The 24,825-nt window shown below is 37.4% G+C and overlaps 1 protein-coding gene across 1 annotated transcript; it reads left to right on the top strand.

Annotated features, from left to right (window-relative positions):
- Positions 1–4,259: 4,259 nt before the first annotated feature.
- LOC130054819 (uncharacterized) lies at positions 4,260–24,580 on the top strand. The gene is made up of 29 exons (XM_056165732.1): positions 4,260–4,340; positions 5,353–5,403; positions 5,510–5,919; positions 6,034–6,186; positions 6,281–6,476; positions 6,568–6,823; positions 6,922–7,087; positions 7,166–7,333; positions 7,437–7,586; positions 7,686–8,261; positions 8,365–8,708; positions 8,861–9,043; positions 9,134–9,395; positions 9,497–9,644; positions 9,736–9,990; positions 10,117–10,374; positions 10,472–10,709; positions 10,889–11,111; positions 11,224–21,288; positions 21,390–21,725; positions 21,816–21,978; positions 22,061–22,245; positions 22,358–22,569; positions 22,692–22,785; positions 22,869–22,977; positions 23,079–23,290; positions 23,387–23,738; positions 23,849–24,048; positions 24,175–24,580. The coding sequence occupies exons 1-29, from the start codon at positions 4,289–4,291 to the stop codon at positions 24,463–24,465; spliced, it is 16,308 nt and encodes a 5,435-aa protein (XP_056021707.1). The 5' UTR covers positions 4,260–4,288; the 3' UTR covers positions 24,466–24,580.
- The last annotated feature ends 245 nt before the right edge of the window (positions 24,581–24,825 follow it).

Raw genomic sequence — 24,825 nt, 5'->3', positions numbered from 1 at the left:
AACCTTAAGGGGACATGGACACGATTTGAGATGAACATTTTCAAATTATATTTCCATTTTTAAAGTATAGAATGCTTTAATAAGTTATTTCTAATGGTTAGGAAAATTTGAATGTCAGTTGTCGAGATACATGGGAGATACAGAGCTCACAATTCTTTCTTATGTAAACAAGGCTCGTGTCATGTGTTTGTTTACATAGGTTAAACGTATTTGTAAAAGTTTCGTTTAAAGCAGATTTTTCAAATTACAAGTTAATTCTGAACACCATTAAAAAGTTTAAAGTGTTTGACACATCTCATTTTGTTTTAAACATCATATTTTCTAGTAAGCAATCTACATGTATATGTAAACAAAAACATGACACGAGCCTTGTTCACATATCAAAGAATTGCAAGGGCTGTGTCTCACTTGTAACTCAACAACTGATATTGAAATTTCGGTTTACGATTAGAAAAACTTCAGTTAAGTATTGCAAATATTAGACATGGAAAAATAAAATTTGAAATTTGAAACTTTTTCAGCTGAAATTCTGTCCATGTCCCTTTACCCTTTGACCCCAAAATAAAAAAAAATCGAACTTGAAATGGTTAAGCTAGTGTATCAAACCTTCCTCGGCATGTGAAAATTACTTAAGTGTATTGATACTGTAATATCCCCATCCTGAATGAAATTCTTTCCAGAATTTGGTTTAGGTTTATCTATATTCAATTGTTCTGCATCCACTACAACAGTCAGTAGTGTACATATAAAGCTGTTGAATGACAACATACCGCTATCTAAATGAAGTATGGATGAAAGTTGTTTCATCGCCCACCAATACATATCAAAATAGTATCCATTACTTTGTAACTGAAAGATATCAATCATTCCGATATGCTTTACTTTCAGAATATGTTATATTTAGGTTCTGACCTCATTCCTTGATGCACAAATTATCACTGCTATGACTTGTTGAATTTCCTGACAACAGATAGACTTCTGTTGGTATTGAAGAACAATGGCCGCAAGTGCATCTGGTTTAGTCAAAACATGCAAGATCTATAACATTTGACTTTCCCTTTACTGAAAAACTAATGCCTTCACGTCATAAGTATCAGTTCTTAATGTATTGGGAGCTCAATATTCAAAGTTTTAATTAATTTACTCGAAATTTTGTATAAAAATTCAGTATTTTCGCCAATAATTCAAAAATGTCTCTAATCCCCACTTTTGTAAGTCGCATTTTAAATTGGAAGACCAGACCTTGAAAATTATCTAAAATTTTAGAAAATGACATTACTCCTAATACGTCCTTTTAAACTCTCAATTTTGATATCATAAAGTTTTTCGTATATTAAGTGCAAAAAGGTCATTATTTATTTCCTTTACTAGTATTAATTTCTCTTTTCATTTGTAGTGTTAAAGGACATGATCATGTATCTATTTTATGTAATGATTGATTTGTGTTGCTTATGTTGTGTTGACACTAACAGAAAAATCAAGTTTAATTGAATAAATTTTAAGTGCAAAAAAGTCATGTTTAGAACACTATAGCTCAATAACAAGCACTGCAACCCCAGTTTTCTCTTTAATTTCCTAATTCTCCTTCAATTTAGAAATAAAAAATACACTTCCCAAATAATTGACATTACTCCAAATGTCAGGTGCGAGCCTCTTTAACGCCTCGCTCATGAATTTTCACTCATATGGAAAAGAAACCAAGACCGTTGAAGGGCTTCAAATTTAGGCCTATGCTCGGCGCTTACTGCCATTGAGCAGTGGGGGTTCTTTAGTGTGCCACACCTACTGTAAAACGGGACATCTGTTTTCAAGGTCATCTCCGAGGACCGTGACATTCACATCTGATGCTGAGTGTCGCGATGAAACTGTCACTTCTTGTTTTAACGACTTAGGTCTGGCGCGGCCGGGATTCGAATCCCGGCCTTCTGCATGTGGGGCGAACGCTCTAACCTCTTGGTCACCGCTGCGGTCGCCAAAAGTGGTGTAAATCAAATGTGGATTATAAAAAGTTTTAAAGACCACTTAGTAAACTTGAAATCTCAGAAGTTTTCTCAAATGAACAACATCAAAACGTATGACTTTTCAACACTTTACACAACCATTCCTCACGGTATCTAAAAGACTATGTTTTTTGATATTATATATAGTTGATTCTTCAATAAAAATGGAAAACGGAAATTATATTCATATCTAGTGATCAGTCATCCAAAATATTACTTTGTTAAACACCACTCTGATTTCACGCGCTACAAGTACTCTGAAATCGAAATAAAAAATATGCTGGAGTTCCTCATTGACAATATCGTCGAAGTTGTTGGTTATCAGGTCTTCCAACAGTCTGTTGGAATTTCCATGGGCATAAATTGTGTTGCTTTGTTAGCTGACCTGGGTTTTTTTTTATATTCTTATGAAGTAGATGCTATTCAAGAATTTCTACATGAGAAGAAAAGATGCCTTGCTTTGGCCTCCAATGCGATATTTAGATATATCGACCATGATTTATCTATTAACAATAATAAATTTCATTCATATGTCGATCGATATATCTCAGTGAACTCGAAATAAAAGACACCACTGAGTCCTCTACTTGTGCTTCATACTTTCATATTTTATTGAATATTGGCAAACTAACAACTCAACTTTATGATAAACGTTTACTGATCAAGACATAGGGCTCACGACGGGTATGACTGGTTGACAGAGAATGCTTCCTCTTCCTAGCCACCTGATCCCATTTCTGGTATATCCAGGGGTCAGGGTTTGCTTAACTCTCGATTTTGTATTGCATATGGGAATGAAGAGATTGATCACTGTTCGTTATCTTCACATTTAATTCAGAGTTGGCAGAGTACATATGTTTTAGGGACTACAACATTCTCGTTTCTAGTCATTAATTCGCAAATTCTCTGTTCGTCACAATGATCTTATTTACAAATACAGCCTGTCAGTAGGTCGAAGGCTGTCTTACGTGTTTCTTGCTAATTGTTAGGTCGTTCCCTGTATACTAATTTTGACTGCGGATTACTCCCTTTTACCTGACCAAGAGAAGGGGCTCACGGCGAGTGTGACTGGGCAACGTGGATCCTTACTCCTCCTAGGCACCTAAGCTCACATCTGATGTGTCCGGGGATCTGTGTATTGCCTATTTTTAAGGTTACATCCTTTATCGGATATTTTTTAAATTGACCACTGTTCTTTATCTTCACTTTTCATCAACAGTATGATTACCATTAACTTGATAGTTAATTGTTATTGAATTCTTCCATTTATAATGCTTGGGCTTTAACAAAACCATAAAAACCCACTCTGTAAATGCGCGGTACTATTCTATTGTAATTTTGACGTCACATCTGCTTATATAAATCGGTGATTGTAACACCATATTCTCAGTAATGATGATAGATAAAACACTTCGTCTGATACATAAAATGTAAACAACTGTGCACTTCTAGAATTAGACGTGAATAAAATGTGCCCTTCTTAAGCCGTTCCGCGGTAAAGTCGACCTAACTTACAATAAATGATTGTCTCAAGATTAAATAAAACTTGTATCTATTTAAAACATTAAATGAAAGTTTATACAAAAGTAGCTATAGAAAATGAAAGCTTGATAGTGATCACCAGAGTAGATATTAACGATGTAATGATATTTAGTATTGTAAACAAAAGAGGATAAATCGCATCAGTTCTATAAAAAGGTTGTTCAACTCTAATATAATTCACTACTAGCTCTAAAAGCTAATCAATTATACTTATGTAGTTAGTATCTTAGTATTTTTAACGTAACTCGTATTTACTGAAAGTGGAAAATGGAATTCTAAAAAAAGGAAAAGAGTGGAATTTTTTCTATACACAAGTCTATAATATTTGTATAAAATATTTACTATATAAAATACCATTCAGAAAGAAGCACTCAAAATTTTCCGACAAATTAGAAAATAGATAGCAGAATTTGAAAGAATTCTAAACATTTTAGCTTGTGGTACGTAAGTTTGTACGAACGCAAAAACTGCAATTAACTTCCGATTGCACCACAGATTAGTAATTTATATTTGATATGCAGTATCTCTATAATGAATTGAATTTGTCGATAAACGCTATTATTTGAATTGATGAAAACTTTGTACCAAAGATCTGATAACGCTACATACACACAATTAGTATCAGGACTGGTGTCCCCTCGTCATCATTTCTTATCATCGTACTTTACTCTCACTGGATTAGTATAAATTCACGACCGTACAATCCAGATACTAAAACACAGAAAAGCAACCGTCAAGCTCCCACGATGGAGCGAACGTTACTTTTACTTCTAGCCTTAACGGCAGGAATCTGGGCGGGTAAGTTCTTAAATCTTATTTTTAGTATATAAATTATGATATCATTAAGAGACATGATTCGATTGAAATCAAACAGAATATACTATTATCATTTTAAAAAATTTTAAATAACTTTCTGGTTTATGATTGTTCTCTGTCTTTCTTTAATCAAGATGAAATACATTTCATAATAACATGTACTTTTCACTAGTGTTGAACCTTTTTATATATAATATTGTATTATTTAGATTACACTCATTACTTAATAATACTTGCATTAAAATGAATCATAATCGTGTTTGGGCATTTATATTTGGATAGATATCTCATAAACATATGTACTTTTTACAAGTGTTGAATTATTATGATCTTACATAATATTATATTTAAATCATACTCGTTAGTTAACAATATCTCAAGTTAAAATCAGCCGACCACAAATCGTATGTAGGCATGTGTACATGTATATAAAATGTATATCTCATTAAAACATATTTTTGACAGGTGTTCAATTATCATGATGTTGCATGATATTGTATTATTTGAATTTCATTAATTAGTTAACAATATGTAAAGTACATCAACTGACTCCCAGTCGTGTGTAGGAATGTTTATTACGATTGTGTCGTGTAATGATTGTTGTTCATATGGAAAGTAGTGAACATGTTTGTTGACTTTGAACCTTGCCCTGTAATGCACACTAAAGCAATAACATTTTAAGAACTTGTGATTAGTTTAGTGCGTGAACAAAGACTTTTTTATAATTACACTAACCATCTACCTACTCCAACATAGTACTCTGTGTTAAAATATTTAAACACGATATATCTCGTAGTTATCTAAAATTAACTTGACTATATATTTAGCAACGTAAAGATTGTTATAATATACATGTAAAGTCAATTTTATTCTAACATTTTCAACCTGGAACTTGATAATGACGATCTATAAAATTCAACATTAATTACTCTAATTTCACTTTTTCTATTTTACTTTTTCATACATACCTATGCTTTTTCTTTCTAATCTACAGGACCTATAAATGATATAGCATCAGGTGATACATGCTCAACAACATGCACAGGTACATATTGAACTTTGTGTTGTCATTATGTCTACGATTGCTGTGTAGTATTTTCTGCAAAATATTCGGGACATGACAGTTAGAGCATAAATCATTCCTTTTTCAGACTCTACAAAATTCGGATATCAACCTGGAACTACTTACGAATACGACTACGATGTGGACACAACCACTCTCATTCAGGGGGCGTCTGAAGGGAAATCGGGAATGAAAATGACCACCAAAGTTCAAGTGGAAGTTCTGTCAAAGTGTGACCTTGTTCTGAAGGTCAAGAATGTACAGCTTCACGAGCGAAACCCCGAGTCACCAGAAAATTTTGTCCTGTCAGCCATGTCCGGAGAATTCAGCAAACAGTTGGAGGAGAATTCACTGAGATTCTCTTTCCAAGATGGTCGCATTGAGTCTCTGTGTCCAACTGAGAGTGAGAAGACCTGGGTTCTCAACATCAAACGAGGTATCCTTTCCCTCATTCAAAACACAATGGAAGATCTACAGGTTGACCAGAAAGTCAAGGAGGTAAGCATCAAAGACAGTTTATTGGGTTTTTTTCATCTTAACTAAGTGATGAAGAGAAAGCGACACGGATATAAGCATGAGAAATCGATATGAATATCTGTACATTAATTCCAGGCTGACGTGACAGGAACATGTGATGCTGACTACACAGTGTCCGAGAATGGGTGGTACACCGTGACCATTAAGAAGCACAAGAATCTTTTAGGCTGCACAGAACGCCAAGGATTCCAAACAGCTCTGCAAGGAACACCATACAGAGTTCCATCGGTAGGATATCGGGTTCTGTTTATGGTTTAGTTGTTGTTTAGTGTCATTTCCTTTCACTGGTGCAATTATCATACACTCGGTTCCTTCTCTTTAGGAAATCCAGTCTTTGCCTGTCATGAAGAGTAGTCACTCTTGCCAGCAGGAAATTAGCAAATCTGGAATCCTGAAAGGATCTTCCTGTACAGAACAGCATCTGTTTAGACCGTTTTCACGAGAATCAAGTGGCGCTATCACAGAGAGCAGACAGACACTGAAATACACGACCGAGAAAAGTGGAGTATCATCAGCAAGTAAGTTCAATATTGGTACACTACGTTGCTTGAAAAGCAGTGATCAATGTGAATATGTTCACCCTAACTGAATTCTTTTCAATTTTGACAGGATCTGTGAGCAGGAAGACTGACATGAACTTTGAGCACTACTCAGATGCTGCCAGTAGCATGAAAACTCGCAAAGACATTGAAAGACAATTGGTCAATATTTGCATCCAAACAAAGGAGAATATTCGCCCTGAGACACCTCGTCTTTTCTCCGATCTTGTGTATATCATGCGAGCAGCCGACTCTCAAACTCTGAATGACGTTTATTCAAACATACAGAGTGGTACACTCTGCAGTGACAACAACCAGAAAGTCAGGTAACATGTAAATCTCTCTCAAAGCAACTGTCTTATTATAAAACATTACGTTACTTGTATTATATTGATATAATTAAATGTTTCAATAACTATTCCAGGAAGTTTTTCATGGATGCAGTTCCCATGGTTGGAACATCAGCCTCTGTTGTCATGCTTACCAAAATGATCAACGACAATGAGGTGACAGGAATGGAGGCCGACATGTGGTTGACGACCTTGGCCTTTATCCAAAGTCCTTCGAAGGATATGATCAGAGACGTCTTGGTAAGAATTTGTACATGTGAAAATACATTATCTTTATTTCATATCAAAGAAATATTCTAACACTTGTCTCCATCACAGCCACTTCTGAAGAAGAATGGTAAGGCATTGCTGGCTGTGAGCTCCTTAGTCAACACCTATTGCAAGAACGCTGCTTGTGAAAACGATTTGGACATCGCTAATGTCATTTCTGCTCTGGAGGATAAAATTGGATACGGCTGCTACGTTGACGAAAACAACAAAGACAATGTTAGTATGATTTTGAACCATTTTGAGAAATAATCCTTGATTAATATCAATATTGCATTTTCATCTTTTCATTTTTCATCTGCTTTCGTTTATTATTTTTCAGATCATCTTGACGCTTCGCGCTCTTGGGAATTCTGGTTACATTAGCTCAGCTACTGCAACACTCAACAGCTGCATCTCCCGAAAAGACAACCCAATTGAAGTACGAATTGCTGCAATCGAGGCCTTCCGTCGTGCATCTTGTGAGAATGACGTACGTACTATATTAATTAATTTAGGACATTGAATGAAAATATGTACAAACAAAACTAGTATAAATGACTTCTAATATTACGACGATTCTTCATTACAGAGAAGTCAGGCTTTGAAAGTTTTCAATGACAAAGAAGAAGACTCTGAATTAAGAATAGCCGCCTACTTGGCCCTGATGCAATGTCCATCTAAAAGCATTCTGTCTACGTTTCAATACGCTCTGGAGAAAGAAGAGGTTAACCAAGTCGGTTCTTTCATCTGGTCTCATCTCACAAATTTGATGGAATCCTCCAGTCCACTGAAACAGGACATCAGATCCATCCTGGAAAACGAGTACCTGAAAAAAGAATTTGATATAGACAAGAGAAAGTTTTCTAGAAATTACGAAGGATCCTTCTTCCTCGAGAAAATCAACACAGGGGCTTCAGTTGAAAGTAATTTGATCTGGTCGTCGAAATCATTCATTCCGCGATCACTGATGGCTAACCTGACAGTAGACTTGTTCGGAAGATCTGTTAACATTCTTGAAATAGGAGGACGAGTTGAAGGTCTGGAGTTTTTCTTGGAATCCTACTTTGGACCCAATGGGTATTTTACCGAAAAGGATGTCAAGAAGGCAACCAGCCAGGTTGTTAAAGGTATTGATGCCAAGAAAATGAAGAAAATCGACAGCCAGGTATACATTTTTACATTTTACATTCATATTCTTTTTATGTGACTTTTTGGATATTTTTAACTCTCTGAAAAGATCATATACAAGGTTTATTTTATACATGTAGTTCGGTATGGGAATGGATCAACTAAAAGGAGCTCTATACATGCGAATGTTTGGAAACGAATTATCCTACAACAGTTTCAACGGATTTGAGAGTCTTTTGAGTGGAGATAGTTTCAACATTCTAGAGATGTTGATCAGCATGTCTAAAAACCACGACTATTCCTTCACACAGAACATCATGTTCTTGGACACTTCCATGATTATTCCAACCAGTGCTGGATTCCCATTGAATTTGACAATTAACGGAACAGCCACAATTGACATGAAAGCCTCCGGAAAGGCTGATCTCCGAAAGCTGGGTACAAGTCCGAGTAGTCTTCTTATTAGTGGATCAATTCAACCCAGGTTAGAGCATTGCTTTTGCCTTCAAACAAATCGTCTTATCTATCTGTGACATTTAAGTAAAACTCGCATTGCAACGTACATTTCATCCAGATAACAAAAGAATGATACACTAATACACTAAATTGAGAATATATATAATATTTTGTTTGTAGTGCTGCAGTCGAGATCTCTAGTATGATGAGTGTCGATGCTTTTGTGACAAAGAGCGGATTGAAAATGGTGTCAACTGTTCACTCCAGCACGCTGCTAAAAGGTCATTTAGAATTGCAAGATGGAAAAATTTTCAATGCCAACTTGGACATGCCGAAAGACAAAATGGAAATATTTAGCCTGAAGTACGGTATTTTCTAAGATTGCTATTTATTGACTGATTACAAGTATTTACAGAGCAAAAAGGGAATTTTTTTGAAATGAAATATTTGTAGGACTGCTTTCTTTACTGTTCACCGAGATGCGGAAAAAGAACAAAAAATGATCACAAAAAATAGGCAGACTCACAAAACATGCACTGGATCCCGTCTTTCCAAAGTCACTGGACTGAAATTGTGCGGAGAAATTCAATTTCCCAATGCATCTCTTGATGCCAACGCCCCGTACTTCCCTCTGACTGGACCAGTGAATATTGATCTATCCCTGTTGAAAGCTGATTCGCACAAGTCATATAATATAGAGGCTAGGTTTACCTCGGTAAAGTATTTATGTTTTCCACACGTACAGTTATAGCATTGACAATTATTTCTCTTTTGAGGAAACGAACCCAAATTTGTATCATTATTTTCTGTCACTAGAGCAAGAAGGACGTTAACATCCGTATGGCTTTTGACACACCAGGATCACGAATTGACAGGGCTCTTTCCGCAGAATTTCTTCTGAACAAAGCGGACTCTAAAATTCAGCTTGGTTTACAGTCACCATGGAGTAAATATGCCTTTACAGGTATGCTACAAAATATCAAGCTAATATACAATGAATTATAATCCCCGTTTGACAGACATAATTCACAATACTCTTTGAATGTTTAACATAGGTAAACTCCAGAATGAAAAAAATCTGAAACATGTTAGTGGAAAATTCGTCCACAATAAGAGGGAATACTCAGTAGTTGCAGAACTGGCAAAAAAGAGGAAGGGTAACTCTTATACTTATACACCTAATGTGGAGATATCTGCTCCCAAAATGAAACCCATCCAACTTAAAGGAGGAATCAACTACGAAGGAATGAAAGTTTTAGACGCTAATTTGGTGTTAAGCGGAGTATCCAAACAACCAATTAAGATTTCAGGTAATATTTAGTTCACACTTTGAAAAATTGTCACTTCTTAATCACGTTTCTTTACAATTATTTTCGGGGGTTTTTTTTCTCTCGGATTGATGGCCTAAACTTTCAGGATTATATATTTCGTTTCAGTAAATTATGCTACAAAGCGCGTGGTGGTGTTAGCTAAAGCCAGTATCAGCTTTGAGAAGAAGAAAGAGTATGTGATTGAGTCCAGAGTTCAGAAATATGCTACTAAGAAAGCTGCTAAGTATAGACCATATCTATCCATCAAAACACCTGAAAAGGAACTCATAAGCTTTGGAGGTTCAGCTGAATACAGAAGCGGAAAGGCTTTAAAGGTCGATTTAACTGTTGATCGCATCGTTTCCAAACCCTTGAAATTCTTCGGTAAGTTAATCAAGCAGAAATAGTCAATGTTAGATGATACTTTCGCTAGCTTTTATCTGACTTCAGTATACTCACAAATGTTCATCTATCGTTCCAGTTCAACTGAGAGATGCTAGTAACAAAAAGAGTACAGGAATACGATCCAAAATCGACATCAAATCTCCCATCTTAACAACAAAGTTAACTTCCATGTTCCTGTTGAAAAATAAGAAAATAGCCATAGTACGATCAACACTTGATTACGTCATTCCCCGTGTCAAAAGAGACAGGGTCACTCTAAATGGAAAACTCAATGTTGCCAACACTAAGAGCCTTTCAGCTGCAAAAGGAAACATGTAAGATTAAAATAACTCCGGATTAGGGCAAAAATTTGTATCCATAAATACTGATATTTTACAAATCATATATATATATATATATATATATATATATATATATATATATATATAGGCTGCATGCAATACGCATGAGATATATTTAAATGTTTTTCAATTAAAAATGTTATTTGATTCAGGATTCTGAGCTTCAAACAGCAATCTGACTGCAACGTCAACGTCAACTTCGATATCAGCAAGAACTGGAAACACTCCGAGGCCACTGTCATTGTTCAATACGGAGCAAACAAGAAAGATATGAAAAAGCGGATTGAGATTGCCACTGCAATGAATCATATTCTGAATAAGAAACAGAAGAAGTTCAATCTTGACGCTAACACCAAATTCATCTTCCCGTACCTTGTAAGTAAAATCCCAAGTACCAGGGTTTGCTTCCATATCATTTAATTCAATATTCAGTACTATGTTCCTAGTTTTCTTGAGATATCAATATTGATTTTTGATATACTTACAGGGTGTGAACTATCAAATGAAAGGAAAACATGTTCAGACTTCCAAATCAATTGATTCTTCCTTGGATGTCCTCTTTGGCACGAAATCCTCCTACAGTGCTTCTTTGGAGCTTAAAGACAAATCCAAGAAATTTAGAAGTCTGGTAGGTAAACTAGGCATTTCTATTCCAGGCAGAGATATTGTCATCAGCAATATCTTTGATCAAACCAACGCCAAGAAATGCAGCAACGTTATCACAATTCAACTGGAAAACGGAAAGAAATGCGTCATCCAAACAAAGGTACGCCAAGTTGCAGTAAAGGAATACGACATCTCTACCTCTTTCAACATTCCCTCCTACGAAATGTTGACTGTCTCAGGACAGTACAGACTCATTCCTACAAATCTACAGGCCAACTCTGAAGTTCAATATGGCAAAACAAAATATGCAGTTTCCCTGTCCTCTCTGGTCCGTCCTGGATCTAGAATCCAGTTGGCAGCTGATATCGAAAATCCCGCCCGCAAAATCATAGCGGAGTTTGACACTCGAATGAAATCGCCAGTGTACTCCAGCAAATTGGATGTTAAATGGGATGCAAATAAAGACCCTTCAAAACAACTGATGCTACAAGGCGACATTACCTTTGAAGGAATTGAGAACTTGGAAGCTACAATTTCAAAAGTAAGTCCTTTGGGATCGGGCAGTATTAATCTGAAACACCAGAGTGGATCTAAATATTCTACCCATGCCCATGCTGAATGGAATAAAAAGAAAGTTTCCGTAGACTCTATGTTTGGTAAGGAAAAGAATGGCTACAAGGCTGGTCTGAAAATTGCATCTCCATTCAAAGACTACAAATCCATTAATATCAATGCTGGTCATCAACTTGACAAAACACAATCTTCGACAAACATAGAGATTGACTGGAAACCAATGAAGCGCATGTCTTCCACCCTCTCCGTGAAACGGCCATTGCAATGGGATGATTTTGAAGCAAGTCTTGATTTAAAAACACCAGTTCCAGGATTTGAAAGATCTGGAGTCGAAATGAAGCACAAGAAGACCGGACGAATTGAAAGTATGATCAAATTGTCTTGGAACAAGGATTTCCTTCAAGCGGATATGCTTGCTGCTGACCAAACGACATCTTCTTTCAGAGATATCACAGGAAGACTGAGTATGAAATCAACTCTGCAACAAATAGCATCTCTCTACCTTGTTGCAAAACATGTTGACACCGGAAAGAGATTTGAAAATAGCCTTACTTTCGAGCACAACGGAAACACTTACAGCTACCTTGGAAAGGTAATGCATTTTCGAAATGGATGGAATTTACAGAGCAGTGGCAATGTCAAGCTAAGCAGTCCATCAAGACAAGTAGAATCCTCCTGGGCTCACAGAAACACATTTGAAGAGATCCAAACTATTTTCAAATTTGGATCCGATGGTAGCATCGTTGACTTCAGTGTAAATGCAAAGCAGAGTATGTCAATTCCACGTGGAACACTATCTTTCGATACAACTTTGCGTTCTCCCTTTAGCATTGCTGAAGACATTGCTCTGACGATTTCGCATGAACACGGTGTTGGAATGATCGATAACCAGATCAATTACAGTAGTAAAGGAAGGAAAGTCCTCTCTTTGGTGAACATCTATAAACGACACAACGGAGTTGCTACATCAAGTCACACTTTTTCATGCCATGGAGACACTAAGAGCCTGTCAATCTCCTCTCAATATGATCGCTATCCTCTAACAGGTAAAGTTGAATATCTTTCTAACAAGAAATCCCTTGGTATGATAGATGGACATTTTGATTTCCTTCCAACTGGACTGATGAGCGGAAGAGTCGAACTAGTAAGTCAGATACCTGGAGTAGAAAAGTTGAAGCTTAGTATGGACCAATCCAACGAAAGAGGTGAAACTGTTACAAGATCATCCATCGTCCTACCATCTGGAGATTCCATCACGATGGAAAATCGTGGACAATGGAATAACAAGAAGAGTTTTAACACTGTTTTAACGACACCACATAGAAATCTTCGCAAAATGACCATTGGTGCCGAGTTCTCAGGCAATTCCAAATCATTCCATACCAGTGCTAATTTGATGGTCGATCCTTTAGTTGGAGCTATGTCCGTTACTTCTCAATGGAGTTCATACGGTGGAATAATAGCAAGCATCCAGGTCAAAACCCCATTTGAGCAGTATAAACAAAGCAGTGTCTCATTTACACATAATGACCAAAAGGCAAAGAAAGTTACCGAACTGAGTGTTGAATATTTGCCAGGTAAAACAATTAAGGTGGAGTCTACTTTACGCCCAAATCTTCAAAATCTTGAAGGCAGTATTGCTCTCACAACACCTTTCCAAGAGCTTCCCTATTCTGCAGCATTGATTCGTCATACCGGCAATAGTCGTCAATTCCAATGTCATGGTGAGATTGAATACACCCGAGGAAAGAAAATTCAAGGAGACTTAACCTTTTCCAATGATAAGAAGTTAGGAGGAACTTTGGTACTAAGATCTCCCTTTGCAAAAGATTTTATTGCTGCATTCAACCACGAAGGGTCCATTTCCCAATTCTCTTCCCACGCTGAAATGCAGTATGGAAAGTCAAAGAAATACGAAATTACTGGAAATTATGGCAAATCAGCTGGTAGTATTTTGATTAAATCTCCACTCCATGATGATATAGCCGCTTCTTTCAAACATATGGGTACCATATCCGATTTTAGCTCACATTTGGATGCTTTATATGGCAGAGGAAAGAAATATGAATTGGATGCCAAATATAGCCAACAAACTGGTAGTATTAGCATCAAATCCCCTTTGTCAGAAGACATGAGAGCGTCATTCCAGCATAAAGGAGAAATGACAGATTTTGTATCTCAGGCTGAATTTCAGTATGGCAAATCCAAGAAGTACGAGGCCAATGCTAAGCTTTCACTCGCCAAAACATGGACAGGGTCCTTATCATTTGACTCTCCAGTCACAGATGACTTTGCAACATCTTTTTCACATGCTGGTAAAGTTAAGGACTTCAAAATCACTGCCGATGCTAAATATGGTAAACATAAAGGGTCAATCACTGCAATGTTCAAAAATGCAAAGAAGACTATCGGATCTTTGGAATTCAAATCTTCCTTTGTGGATGATATGACGGCTGCATTTTCTCACGAAGGCTCACTTAAGACTTTCGATACCAGTGCGTCACTGAAAAAAGGAAGAAAGGTTATATATGAAACATCTGTTGCATTCTCAAACGGAAAGAAATTGATTGGATCAGCTACACTAAAAACACCATTCCATAAGGATGTATCAGCCACATTCAAACACTCCGGAGATCTTTCAGGCTTTTCAACGACAGGTGCTGTAAAAGTAGACAAGAAAATGCAGTTTAAATTGAATGCGGATTTGGTAAATAAGAAGAGCACTAAAGCAAAAATTCAGATTCAAAATCCATTCACCGAGACCATCACACTTATTCTTGTCAAGAAAGGCAAACCAACGAATATGAGAGTAATTACAAACGCACTTCTAGGCAAAGGAAACAAATATACAGCCGATATTACCATGAAACGAGGATCAGCTTCTGTTGTTATTGTCAACATGGCCACCCCAATTCCCGGGTACAAGAAGATGAAGGGAATCTGGAAGTTCAGCGGAAATAAGAGGAGTTTCAAAACAAGCGTTCGTGGTTCAATTGGAAAGGAATTTATCACTGCAGATCTTAAGATGTCTATCCGACCAAATTTCAAAGCTGATATTTCCTTTGAAACACCGTTTAAGGGACTGAAAAAGGCAGGAGTCATCCTTTCTCATCAAGGGACTCTTCGTGATTTTAAATGTCACGGAGAAGTAACATTAGGAAAGAAGAAACTATATAATGGAGATATTATATTCACCATAGATCCAAAGATCGCTGTCTCAATTGCACTTCAAACTCCATTCAGGAAGTTTGAAAATACTGAACTGTCTGTGACACATGATGGGTCCTTACAAAATTTCAACAACCAAGTAAATATCATGTTCCTAAATAAAAAGAGAATTGCCTCGAGCCTGAAAATGGATTTTGAGTCTGATATTTCAGTTGAAATGTCAGTCCAAACACCGTTCAAAGATTATGAAATGCTACAAGGATCGTTTTCTCACAAAGGCACATGGAAGAAGTTCCAAATCCATGCCGAAGGGTCTGATGGGTCCAACAAGAAATTTACCGGTGACATTGACATGGACGTAATTGATCACATCAAAGGAAATATGCAGTTGACAACTCCTTTTCAATTCATGCATCGTCTGAAAGGCAGTATTTCGCATGACGGAACATTCAACAACTTCAGAAGCCATCTCCAATTTCAACACAACAACGACAAATCTGAAATGGACGTGAATTTCAGTTCTTTGGCCAACCTGGAAGGAAAAGTAATTGTCAAGTCGCCATACATCAAAACAATTGAGGGTACCTTTCTTCATAAAAGTTCTCCTATGTTTACTTCTTCAACAATCAAATACGGAGGTAAAAGTCTTTTGGATGGAAGATTCTCTCTGAAGTCCTCTCCGGTGCAGGGATTACTCATCTTAGATACGATTTACACAAAACCTCTGAAAGCCACTATAAAACACTCGGGTACAAGTAGACAATTCAAGACAGATGTACAAATGAATTATGGCAAACAGAATATTATATTTACAACAGAGTTCGACTCAACTAACGACATCTCTGGCAGAGCAGCAGTGACTACCACATTCGGAAAAATCAACAGTTTATCTGCTTCATTTTCCCATGCAGGAAGAATAAGCAACTTCAAATGCCATGCTGAGGTATCTGCTAATGGTGAAAAAGTGGAGGGTGACGTGACCTTTAACAGCCTTGGTCCAATTGAGGGAACACTGGCCATACGCACGCCGTTTACTGATTATCGAGAGAGTGACTTTTCCTTCCGACATAATGGAGGAATATGGAATTTTAACAGTCATGCCGATTATTCACTTGAAGGCCAGAAATCCGAAGTTCAGTTGACCGTAGACACCGACAGAAAAGTAAACATTGATGGCTTCATCAAACGGCCATCTTCTGACGATATCATTTTTAAACTAAATCATGCTGGATCAGGTCAGAGATTCAAGAGCGGCACTGAATTGACTTATGGCGGGGAGAAGAAAATCCAAGGAACGCTTTCCTTTATCACCGTTTCTTCGTTATCCTTCGAAGCTTCCCTGAAATCAAAATGTCCAGTGGTGAAGAACATTCAAGTCTCCGTGTCACAAGATGGTACTTCAGAGAATTTCAATATCCAGTCTTCAGGCAGTTTCAACGGTAAGAAAGTGACAGCTAATTTCGGACTCGATCGACGCAGTGGGATGAATGGCTTCGTGACTCTGAAAACTCCATTCTCTGAAGATATCAAAGTCATGCTGAAACATAATGGAGCAGTTACAAACTTTAAAACTGTAGGAGAAATTTCGTATAGTGGAAGAAAACAAATAGAAATTGACACCTCCCTCGATGTGCTGTCGTCAGTCAGCGGACAAATGTCTTTGAAAACTCCACTCCGTCAATTAGATGATGTTCAAGTTCATTTCCGTCATGATGGAGATCTGAACAACTTTAGATGCAATGGAAAAATCAGTTTATCCGGAAAGGAAATGCTATCTGCTGATATTTCTTATGACTTCAAACCTATTTCTGTATCTTTCAACATCAAAAGCATAGTTGGAAAATTGTCTGGAGCTTTCACCCATGCACAGTCAACAAGCTCCATGCAATCCCACGCTGAACTGAATGTCAATGGAGAAAATACTCAAGCAGACATTACCTATTCTAATAATGGAATTAAAGAAGGAACTGTAAGATTATCAACTCCATTCAGTGAAACTAGTGGTGCCTCGTTCACTCACGAAAACAATGATGGCCAAATTAAAAGCAGTATAAACATGCATTCAGGAGACAAATCTATCATCAGTGCTGCTGAAATTGCTTTTGATGATGGAATGAGTGGTAAATTCATCATCACAACACCGTTTGAAGGATTTAGAGAATCTAAGGCTGACTTTACTTACTCTCTTTCTTCCTCCGGATTAAAGACGACAACTAAAGCTACCTTCCGTCAAAAGAGTATTTCTGCAGATCTTAGCTTCGACAAAACGCCACTCCAAGGTAGCATTGTGTTGAAAACTCCTTTCAATGGGTTTGAGGAAATGAAATTGGCCTTTAACCATATCAGCTCTGGATGGGGATTCAGAAATCATGTGGAAGGAACGATGAGAGGTAAAACAGTTGAAATGGATACCGCCTTCAACAACAAGAAATCCATATCTGCAAGTGCAACTATCAAAACTCCGATAGCAGGAATGAACATGTTTACCGCTTCTTTCAACCATGAAGTAAATGCTAATGGTATCTCGAGTGTTGCCAAAGTCGGAATTGAAAAGGATGAAATTTCTGTTGAGGCTACATTGAACAAAAGACCAGGTTCGACTAGTTCTGTCATAATCACAACACCATACTCTGGCTACGAAAAGCAATCAGCATCCTTTGTCCACAGTTTTGAAAAGACTGGCATCCAATCGCATTTCGAGGCTTCAGCCCGTGGCAAGAAAGTGGAAGTCGATGCAAATGTGGATTTTGAGGCTGGTAATCTATTGATAAGGACTCCATTTGAAGGATTCGAAACACAAGAAATACTCTTCACTGTAAACGGAGAGACCCTTCAAGTAAAGGGAACATTTAGAGGAAAGATTGTTCAGCTCGAGTACTCCATTTTCACCAGAAATGGAATCCAACACACGCTTTCATTAAAAACACCTTTCCCAGGATTTGAAGAACAAGCAATTTCCATAGATAACGAGAGAACCCTTCGTGGGTATCAAACGCGTGCAGAAGTTACCTACCAGAGGAAGAAGATTGAACTTACAGCCAGTTTGAATATCGATACAATTGTTGACGCAGATCTGCAAATCATTACTCCATACACTGGTTTCGAAAGTCAGAGACTCTCCTTCAGAGTTGAAAGTGGTAAGGTTCATGCCATCGTGTCAGTCATGCAAGAAACGATCGAGTTTAACGGCGAGCTCTCATCCAATCAAGGATTGTTGTCTCTTAAATCGACTCTCAAAGGTTTTGAGACCCAAAGTTTAAGCTTTACATTTGATGATAAGAAAGTCCATGCACAAGGCAGCTACAGGCAAAAATCAATTGAAGTTGATGGCGAACTTTCAGCAAAGAAAGGGAGTCTCTCGATCAAAACGCCGTTTACTGATTTGGAGAATCAGAACATTAAGTTTATTAAGAAAGGACCAAAAATTCAAGTGGAAGGAACACTCATGCAAAAAACTGTAGAAATGGACATCTCATTTAGAAACAACAGAAAAATGGAGGGAAATATTGCAGTAAGAACACCTTTCTTAGGTTATCAGGAACAAGAAGTTTTGTTTTCTCATGACACTACAGGTGAGGGTTGCCAAACACACGCCGAAGTACTTTTCAACCAAGAGAAATCTGAATTTGATCTCACTGTCATTAATGGATTAAAGAAGGAGTTTAAGGTATCTCTGAAAACCCCATTCAAAGATTTCGAAGAGCAGGATTTCAGTGTCGATATTGTAAAATCTTCCGATGGTCTTCGAGGACATGCCGAAGGAAACTTTAATAGAAAGAAAATTGAAAGTGACATCAGTTTTGATCTTCAACCCCAAATGTCAGCCAATCTCGTCGTAAAGACGCCTTTCGTGGGATTTGAGAAACAAAACATGAAGTTCACCCATGAGCTGACATCACGGGACATCATTTCCCATCTGGAGGGAACATTCCGCAATCAAAAATTAGAAGCCGATCTATCTGTCTCTCTTCGAGATTCAAGCCTGAACGCCAACTTTAACATGAAGACCCCTATCAATGATTTTGAAGTTTTGAGTGCTTCAACATCAAACACATGGTCCTCCAATGGATACACTACTCATTTGGAAGTTGGAAACAATATAAAAAAGATCGAATTCGATAGCTCCTTGGATACCTCTGACGCAGTATCAGTCTCAATGTCTCTTAAGACTCCTTTCACTGGTTTCGAATCTACAGTTTTTACATTGAACAAAGATGGAGCTTTGGAAAACTTACAAGTGTCCAGCAACCTTGTCTATGGATCCTCCCAAACTGTATCAGTCTCATTGCGTAATATAGTCAGCGATTCTTCACGAGAACACTCCTTGAAACTCCAAAGTCCTTATAATGATATCTCTACCACGTACACACAGTCGTCAGATAACGGTATATTTCAATCACAAACGGACTTTTCCGTTGGAAGTCAATACAGTTTCAGTCAAACAAATACTTTACAGTACAATGATGCTTCGTTGGTTGACTTCACAGCGACAACTACATACACCATAGACGGAATATCTTCCACTACAATGACCAAACTACATCATGAAGGAACACTTGGTGACTTCAAGACCGATTTCTCCACAAGGTATGGAACTGAGGAAGCAATTGTATCAGTACAGTTCAAAAACACAGACGCTATTGAGGGCTCACTGTCAGTCAAATCACCGGTACCATACCTTCGTAATATTGATGCTAAATTTTCACATAGCGGGGACCTTGACCAGTTTAGGACAAGCGCTGATTTCCAGCATGAAAACACGGGGAAAATGGAGGGAACACTTAATTTTTTCAGGCGAAACTGGCGTCGCATCAGCTCTGTCTTGGTTATTAAAACCCCATTCAGTGGATTTGAGCAAACAAAGCTTACTGTAAAACATGGGGCAAACAGGAACAGCATCGAATCAATTGTTTCTGTTGGATACGGCAACGATCAACATATCAGAGCTGCATGGAAGGTCTCCCTCAGTCCAATGGAAGTAGATATCCTTTTCAAATCGCCATTCGATGGTATGAAAAATCTGAAAGCAACTGTCAAAACTACCACAACTGGAAGAAAATACAACTCCGAAATGACCTTGTCTAGGGAAGACCATACCATCAATTTGCAGTCTACGATCGATCTTGAATCAACACCTATGTCATTCAATGTTGCTTTATCTACTCCGTTTTCTGGTTTGAAATCCACAAAACTGATGGTTTCTCACAACGGACGTCCCCTGGACTTCACCACTAGTGTCAATGTACAAACATCGATTGGAAATGCAAAATCTGATGCTAGATTCAGATACATGTCTATGTCAGATATCGACAGCTCATTTGAGTTCAACAGTGATATTAGTGGACTTGAAAACGTCAGGTTCAGTGTTAAAAACGATAAAAATGGCAATGAATACAGAAACCACATGAAAGCCTCATGGATGAAAGGACATACCATTGTGTCTGATGCAACCTATTCCACAAGTGAGACATGGAGAATCACCACCCACAAAGCTGGACTAACAATCAGCACCCCCTTTAGCAAATTGAGAAGTCTTAACATCCAAGGAAGCAGCGAAAAATCCAGCGACTCTGCCAAACAATCCCTCCTTGCCGAAATTAATGATGAAAAATTACTGGACACGGAATTTGCTTATGCTAAAGATTCAAAACACTCTATGTCTTTCGTGATGAGAGAGCCACAACCAATGAAATTCGATGGGGAAGCAGAGATGTCCGAGTCCGTCAAATATGCCCTTGTTTCCATTAACTTGGACACAGCATCAACAGAGAGACAAGCGAAATTTGAAACTAAATATGTCACCGATTCTTATAATCAGAGAAAAGAAGTTACAGTTAAAGTTTCCACACCATCCAAATCCGTTGAAATCAAGGGATCAGGAGAAATGTCATCTTCCCGCATGCTTTCGTCATGGGATATCCTTATTGATGATTCTCAAATTTTTGGAATCGATGCTGAACATTCACTAGTCCACAGTCGAAGCAACTATGAAAATGGAAACAACCTGAAGCTGAGATTTCCAGAGAGAAGCATTGCTTTGTCTGGATCCTATCAGACTAAATATGGCAAGAAGTCTATCGATGGGTCTGTAATGTGGGATGCAGACAGAGACACATCCAAGAAAATTGGTGCCAGTGCCAGCCTTACTCCTCAAGGAGACTCTATGAAAGCTGATGTGTCCTTTGAAATCCCAAGCATTGGCAAGGTAACTACTATTAATTGTGAAAATATCGTTTTTGAACATTTAAAGACTGAATCAAAATTGTTTTACCAACTGATAAATATTAAATGTTTCTTTTTTACAAGGATGTGAAATTAGACTCTGAAATGACCCTGAACCAAGGAAGCGTTGTTTTCGATGGGAAGACAGAATTCAAATATTCTAAAGACGAAGACAAGACCGTTGTCATCAACTCCAGAATTGAAGACATCTCAAGAGGATCCAACAAAAACTATACCTTTAGCTTCGGACTGAGGCACATCTTCAGCAGTGTTGATGTTCAGTTTAAATCACATGTTGGAATGTCAGATGAAAAGTACTCCAGCGGAATCAAGGTTGACTACCTAACATCGAAACGTATCAATAAAAACTTTGCTCTGATGGGAGAAATCGACAGCCTTCGTCGCCAAATAAATGTTGAGGTAAATAGTAGGTTAAATTAATGGACTTCCTTCCAATATCTTTGCTTCTATTTTGTTGTAATTATTTTGCAATATTCTTTTATATTCCAGGTGACCTCACCCATTAAATCGATGATTATGTCCGGAAAGATCGAAACCAAACCATACAGACTGAGTTTGCGCAACATGTACGATAACACAAAGGAAATTGACTCTCGCATCACTTTCGACCCTGAAAACAAATTACTGGATGGACAAATTAACTATGACATAGGTAAAGTGTAATTTCATTGGATACTCTCGACAATATACTGGTTACTTTTTCTGAAAGATTAACAAAATATTTGTTTGTTCAGATAACCCAGCGAATGTGTTGCACTTCATTGCTAAGTACGTGAACGACAGTGCCATTCTTGCCGAGGTGTACCGAGATGAAAATTCTCGTAGAATTACAGATAATCTCCTAGCAATGAGATTGAATACATCAAGAATCCTGCACACTCGTATTCATTGGAGACCTTCCATGATCCAGGATCTCAAAGTAAGTAATACCTGGATTCCATTTATAAGGAAAAGGTTTTTTTTCTATTTCGCTAGACTCTTTTCTTGTGTTTGAAATCACTCTAATTTATTTCTTATCTTCATATTCAAAGGTATCTGGACTTGCAAAGATAGCTCTGACCAGCAGGCAAATGAACACCGCTTTCTCTGAAGCAGCCAAAGCCGTGGGTGACGAACTGAATTCCAAATACAATTTGATCCGTCAGGCTGCCAGTGAGGGATACCGCCCATATGGTAAATTGATGGAGGAGATCATGACTGAAATCGAAAAGAATTATCCCAGTGTTGATATGACACTCATCAGGTATTTCACTACACACCATTCAAGAAATGAGAAAAGAAAACACAATCCAACTGCAACAAAATACGAAATAAAGCTTGGAAGACTTCTTAATTATTTTACATTCGGTTTGTCTTTCATTTCAGAAAGATAATTAAAAGCAACCCTGTTGAATGGCAGAATTTTCCAGGTAAAGAAGCGTACAACGTTTACGTGGAGGCCACCAAGGAAATAATTACAGTAAGACATGTTTTCCCCAAACGTTGTATGCTCTGTTTGGTGATATTATGCAGAAAGTATACTGTTTCTGTTTTGTTTTTAAGCTGATGGAATCAAGAGGCAGCAAGAATTATGCTGAACTGATGAATTTCATTGAACAACAGTTTGTTGAATTGTCTGCTGTCATTGAAAGTTCTATGAAAAAATACCAAGGTAGTTTTAAGATTTTTTATTACTAGGTTAATATTGATCTAAATGAATGCTTATGTTGCACCTTTTCCCTCTATTTATTATTTCCATCTTCCTCATTGAAGCTGCGGTGTCCACATTATCAGGAAACCACGTATCTGAGTACTTAAAATCAAAGTACGATGTATATTCAAGAACACTTAGTGAAATGGAAGTGCCAGATATGGCTAGTCAGTATACAAACGCCATCTACAATGCCAGGGACCAAATCGCTTCTAGAATGAATGGACCTGTATTAAAAACCATTAAACAGGCTGGACATCAAAGTTATCAACTGGTTAGGACAATTTGCTTTTATCGTAAGGTTTTAAAATCGCAATATTAAATATCTGTTTCGGAATGAATATATTACATGTATCTCATACATTTGTAGGCTAAAAACGCATACAAATTTTGGGAAGTGGAGGAAAATATCAAATCTGTCATGACCAACATCTTAGATATGATCAAAAAAGACATTGAGGAGGAGTTTGCGATTCTCAAGACTTCCATATCCAACCTTCAAAACTCTAGGATTACTGTTTTTAACCCCAAATCAGGGGAAATACAAATGGACACTTACCTGCCTTTAGCTATGCCGTCTTTGAGGGAACTGCCTAAAATATCAGTCGCCAAGTATGTCAATCGATTCCACTCCTATGTCCCAAAATATTCCAACAAATGGGGATCTCTGTCGGAGTACATTCCCGATTCTGATGTTTCTAACTGGATTCCACCATTCAGAGGTACTGAAATGTCTTCGTAATACATGTATATCTTCTGGAATTAATTTGTTATTTCATTGTTGTAATTGGTATATATTCAGTTATGAATTAATATCATCGTTCTATTTCAGCTGTTGCTACTTTGAATGGCAACCGCGTCACAACCTTCGATGGTGAGGAGTACGCTTTCTCTGGAAAATGTTCATATGTTCTAGCACGAGACTACACTGATGGAAATTTCTCTGTCATCATGAATTTCCTCGGAAAAGACAAACAACAACTCATCATCATGACAGCCAATCAGAAACTACAAATCGCCCCCAATGGAAAGGTATGAATTTCTTTGAATAATTAAATTTATTTGCATGGAATTTCAATTGGGTATCATTCGTCCTTTCCCCCGACATAAAAAATTAAGATCCTTAACCAATTTCCAAAACTTTAAATTCTATTGCAGCTTCGTGTTGATGGAAAAATTATCAGCACCCCATACAGATCTGGAGAATTAAGTGTGGTTTCAGAGGAGCAGTCCTTTAACGTGTACGGCCGTGGATTCACCGTCAACTATAACATTCCAAGAGATCAACTTAAACTCGTTGTAAGTGGATGGTACCACGGAAAAGTAGGTGGACTTTTTGGAACCAACAACAATGAAGTGTATGACGACATGATGACATCATCACGGCGAACTGTAAACGATGTGGATCCGTTCGTTAACAGCTGGGAGGTTGACAGCAAATGCCGTTAAACTGAAAAACACTGTTAATACTAACTTTGATTTATCATTCAATTGTTAAATTATTAAATCCATGTTTTTGTTATATTGATTTCCCCAATCAATAAATAAATCATTTCAAGCAGTACATTGTTGTGTGTAATTACAGTGGCAGAGATGATATTGTAAAAAAAAAAAAAAAAACATGGGAAAAGAAAACCTTTCTGATGTTTTGAAATTGAGTGGGTTTTTTCACATTGGTACCAAAGTTTTACCTTGAGCAAGATCTTAATGTCGATACGAAAGTCAAAAACTTGGTCAAATTAAAAGTCAAGGAATATTTCTCTTGCATCTGCATAAAGTTCCGAAAAGGAATTACTTTTTATAAATGAT

This window comes from Ostrea edulis, chromosome 5, assembly GCF_947568905.1.
Source record: "Ostrea edulis chromosome 5, xbOstEdul1.1, whole genome shotgun sequence".
NCBI classification, from domain to species: domain Eukaryota; kingdom Metazoa; phylum Mollusca; class Bivalvia; order Ostreida; family Ostreidae; genus Ostrea; species Ostrea edulis.
Note: the sequence above shows the minus strand (reverse complement) of the source record. Positions and strands in the feature narration are given on the sequence as shown.

What these genes read in the sequence shown, in the direction of transcription:
- LOC130054819 (XM_056165732.1), top strand. Translation starts at nt 4,289, where the DNA reads ATGGAGCGAACGTTACTTTTACTTCTAGCCTTAACGGCAGGAATCTGG. An exon ending in CCATGATCCAGGATCTCAAA is followed by an intron (nt 22,246 to 22,357) that starts GTAAGTAATACC and finishes TCATATTCAAAG; the next exon opens with GTATCTGGACTTGCAAAGAT. An exon ending in AAATCGCCCCCAATGGAAAG is followed by an intron (nt 24,049 to 24,174) that starts GTATGAATTTCT and finishes ATTCTATTGCAG; the next exon opens with CTTCGTGTTGATGGAAAAAT.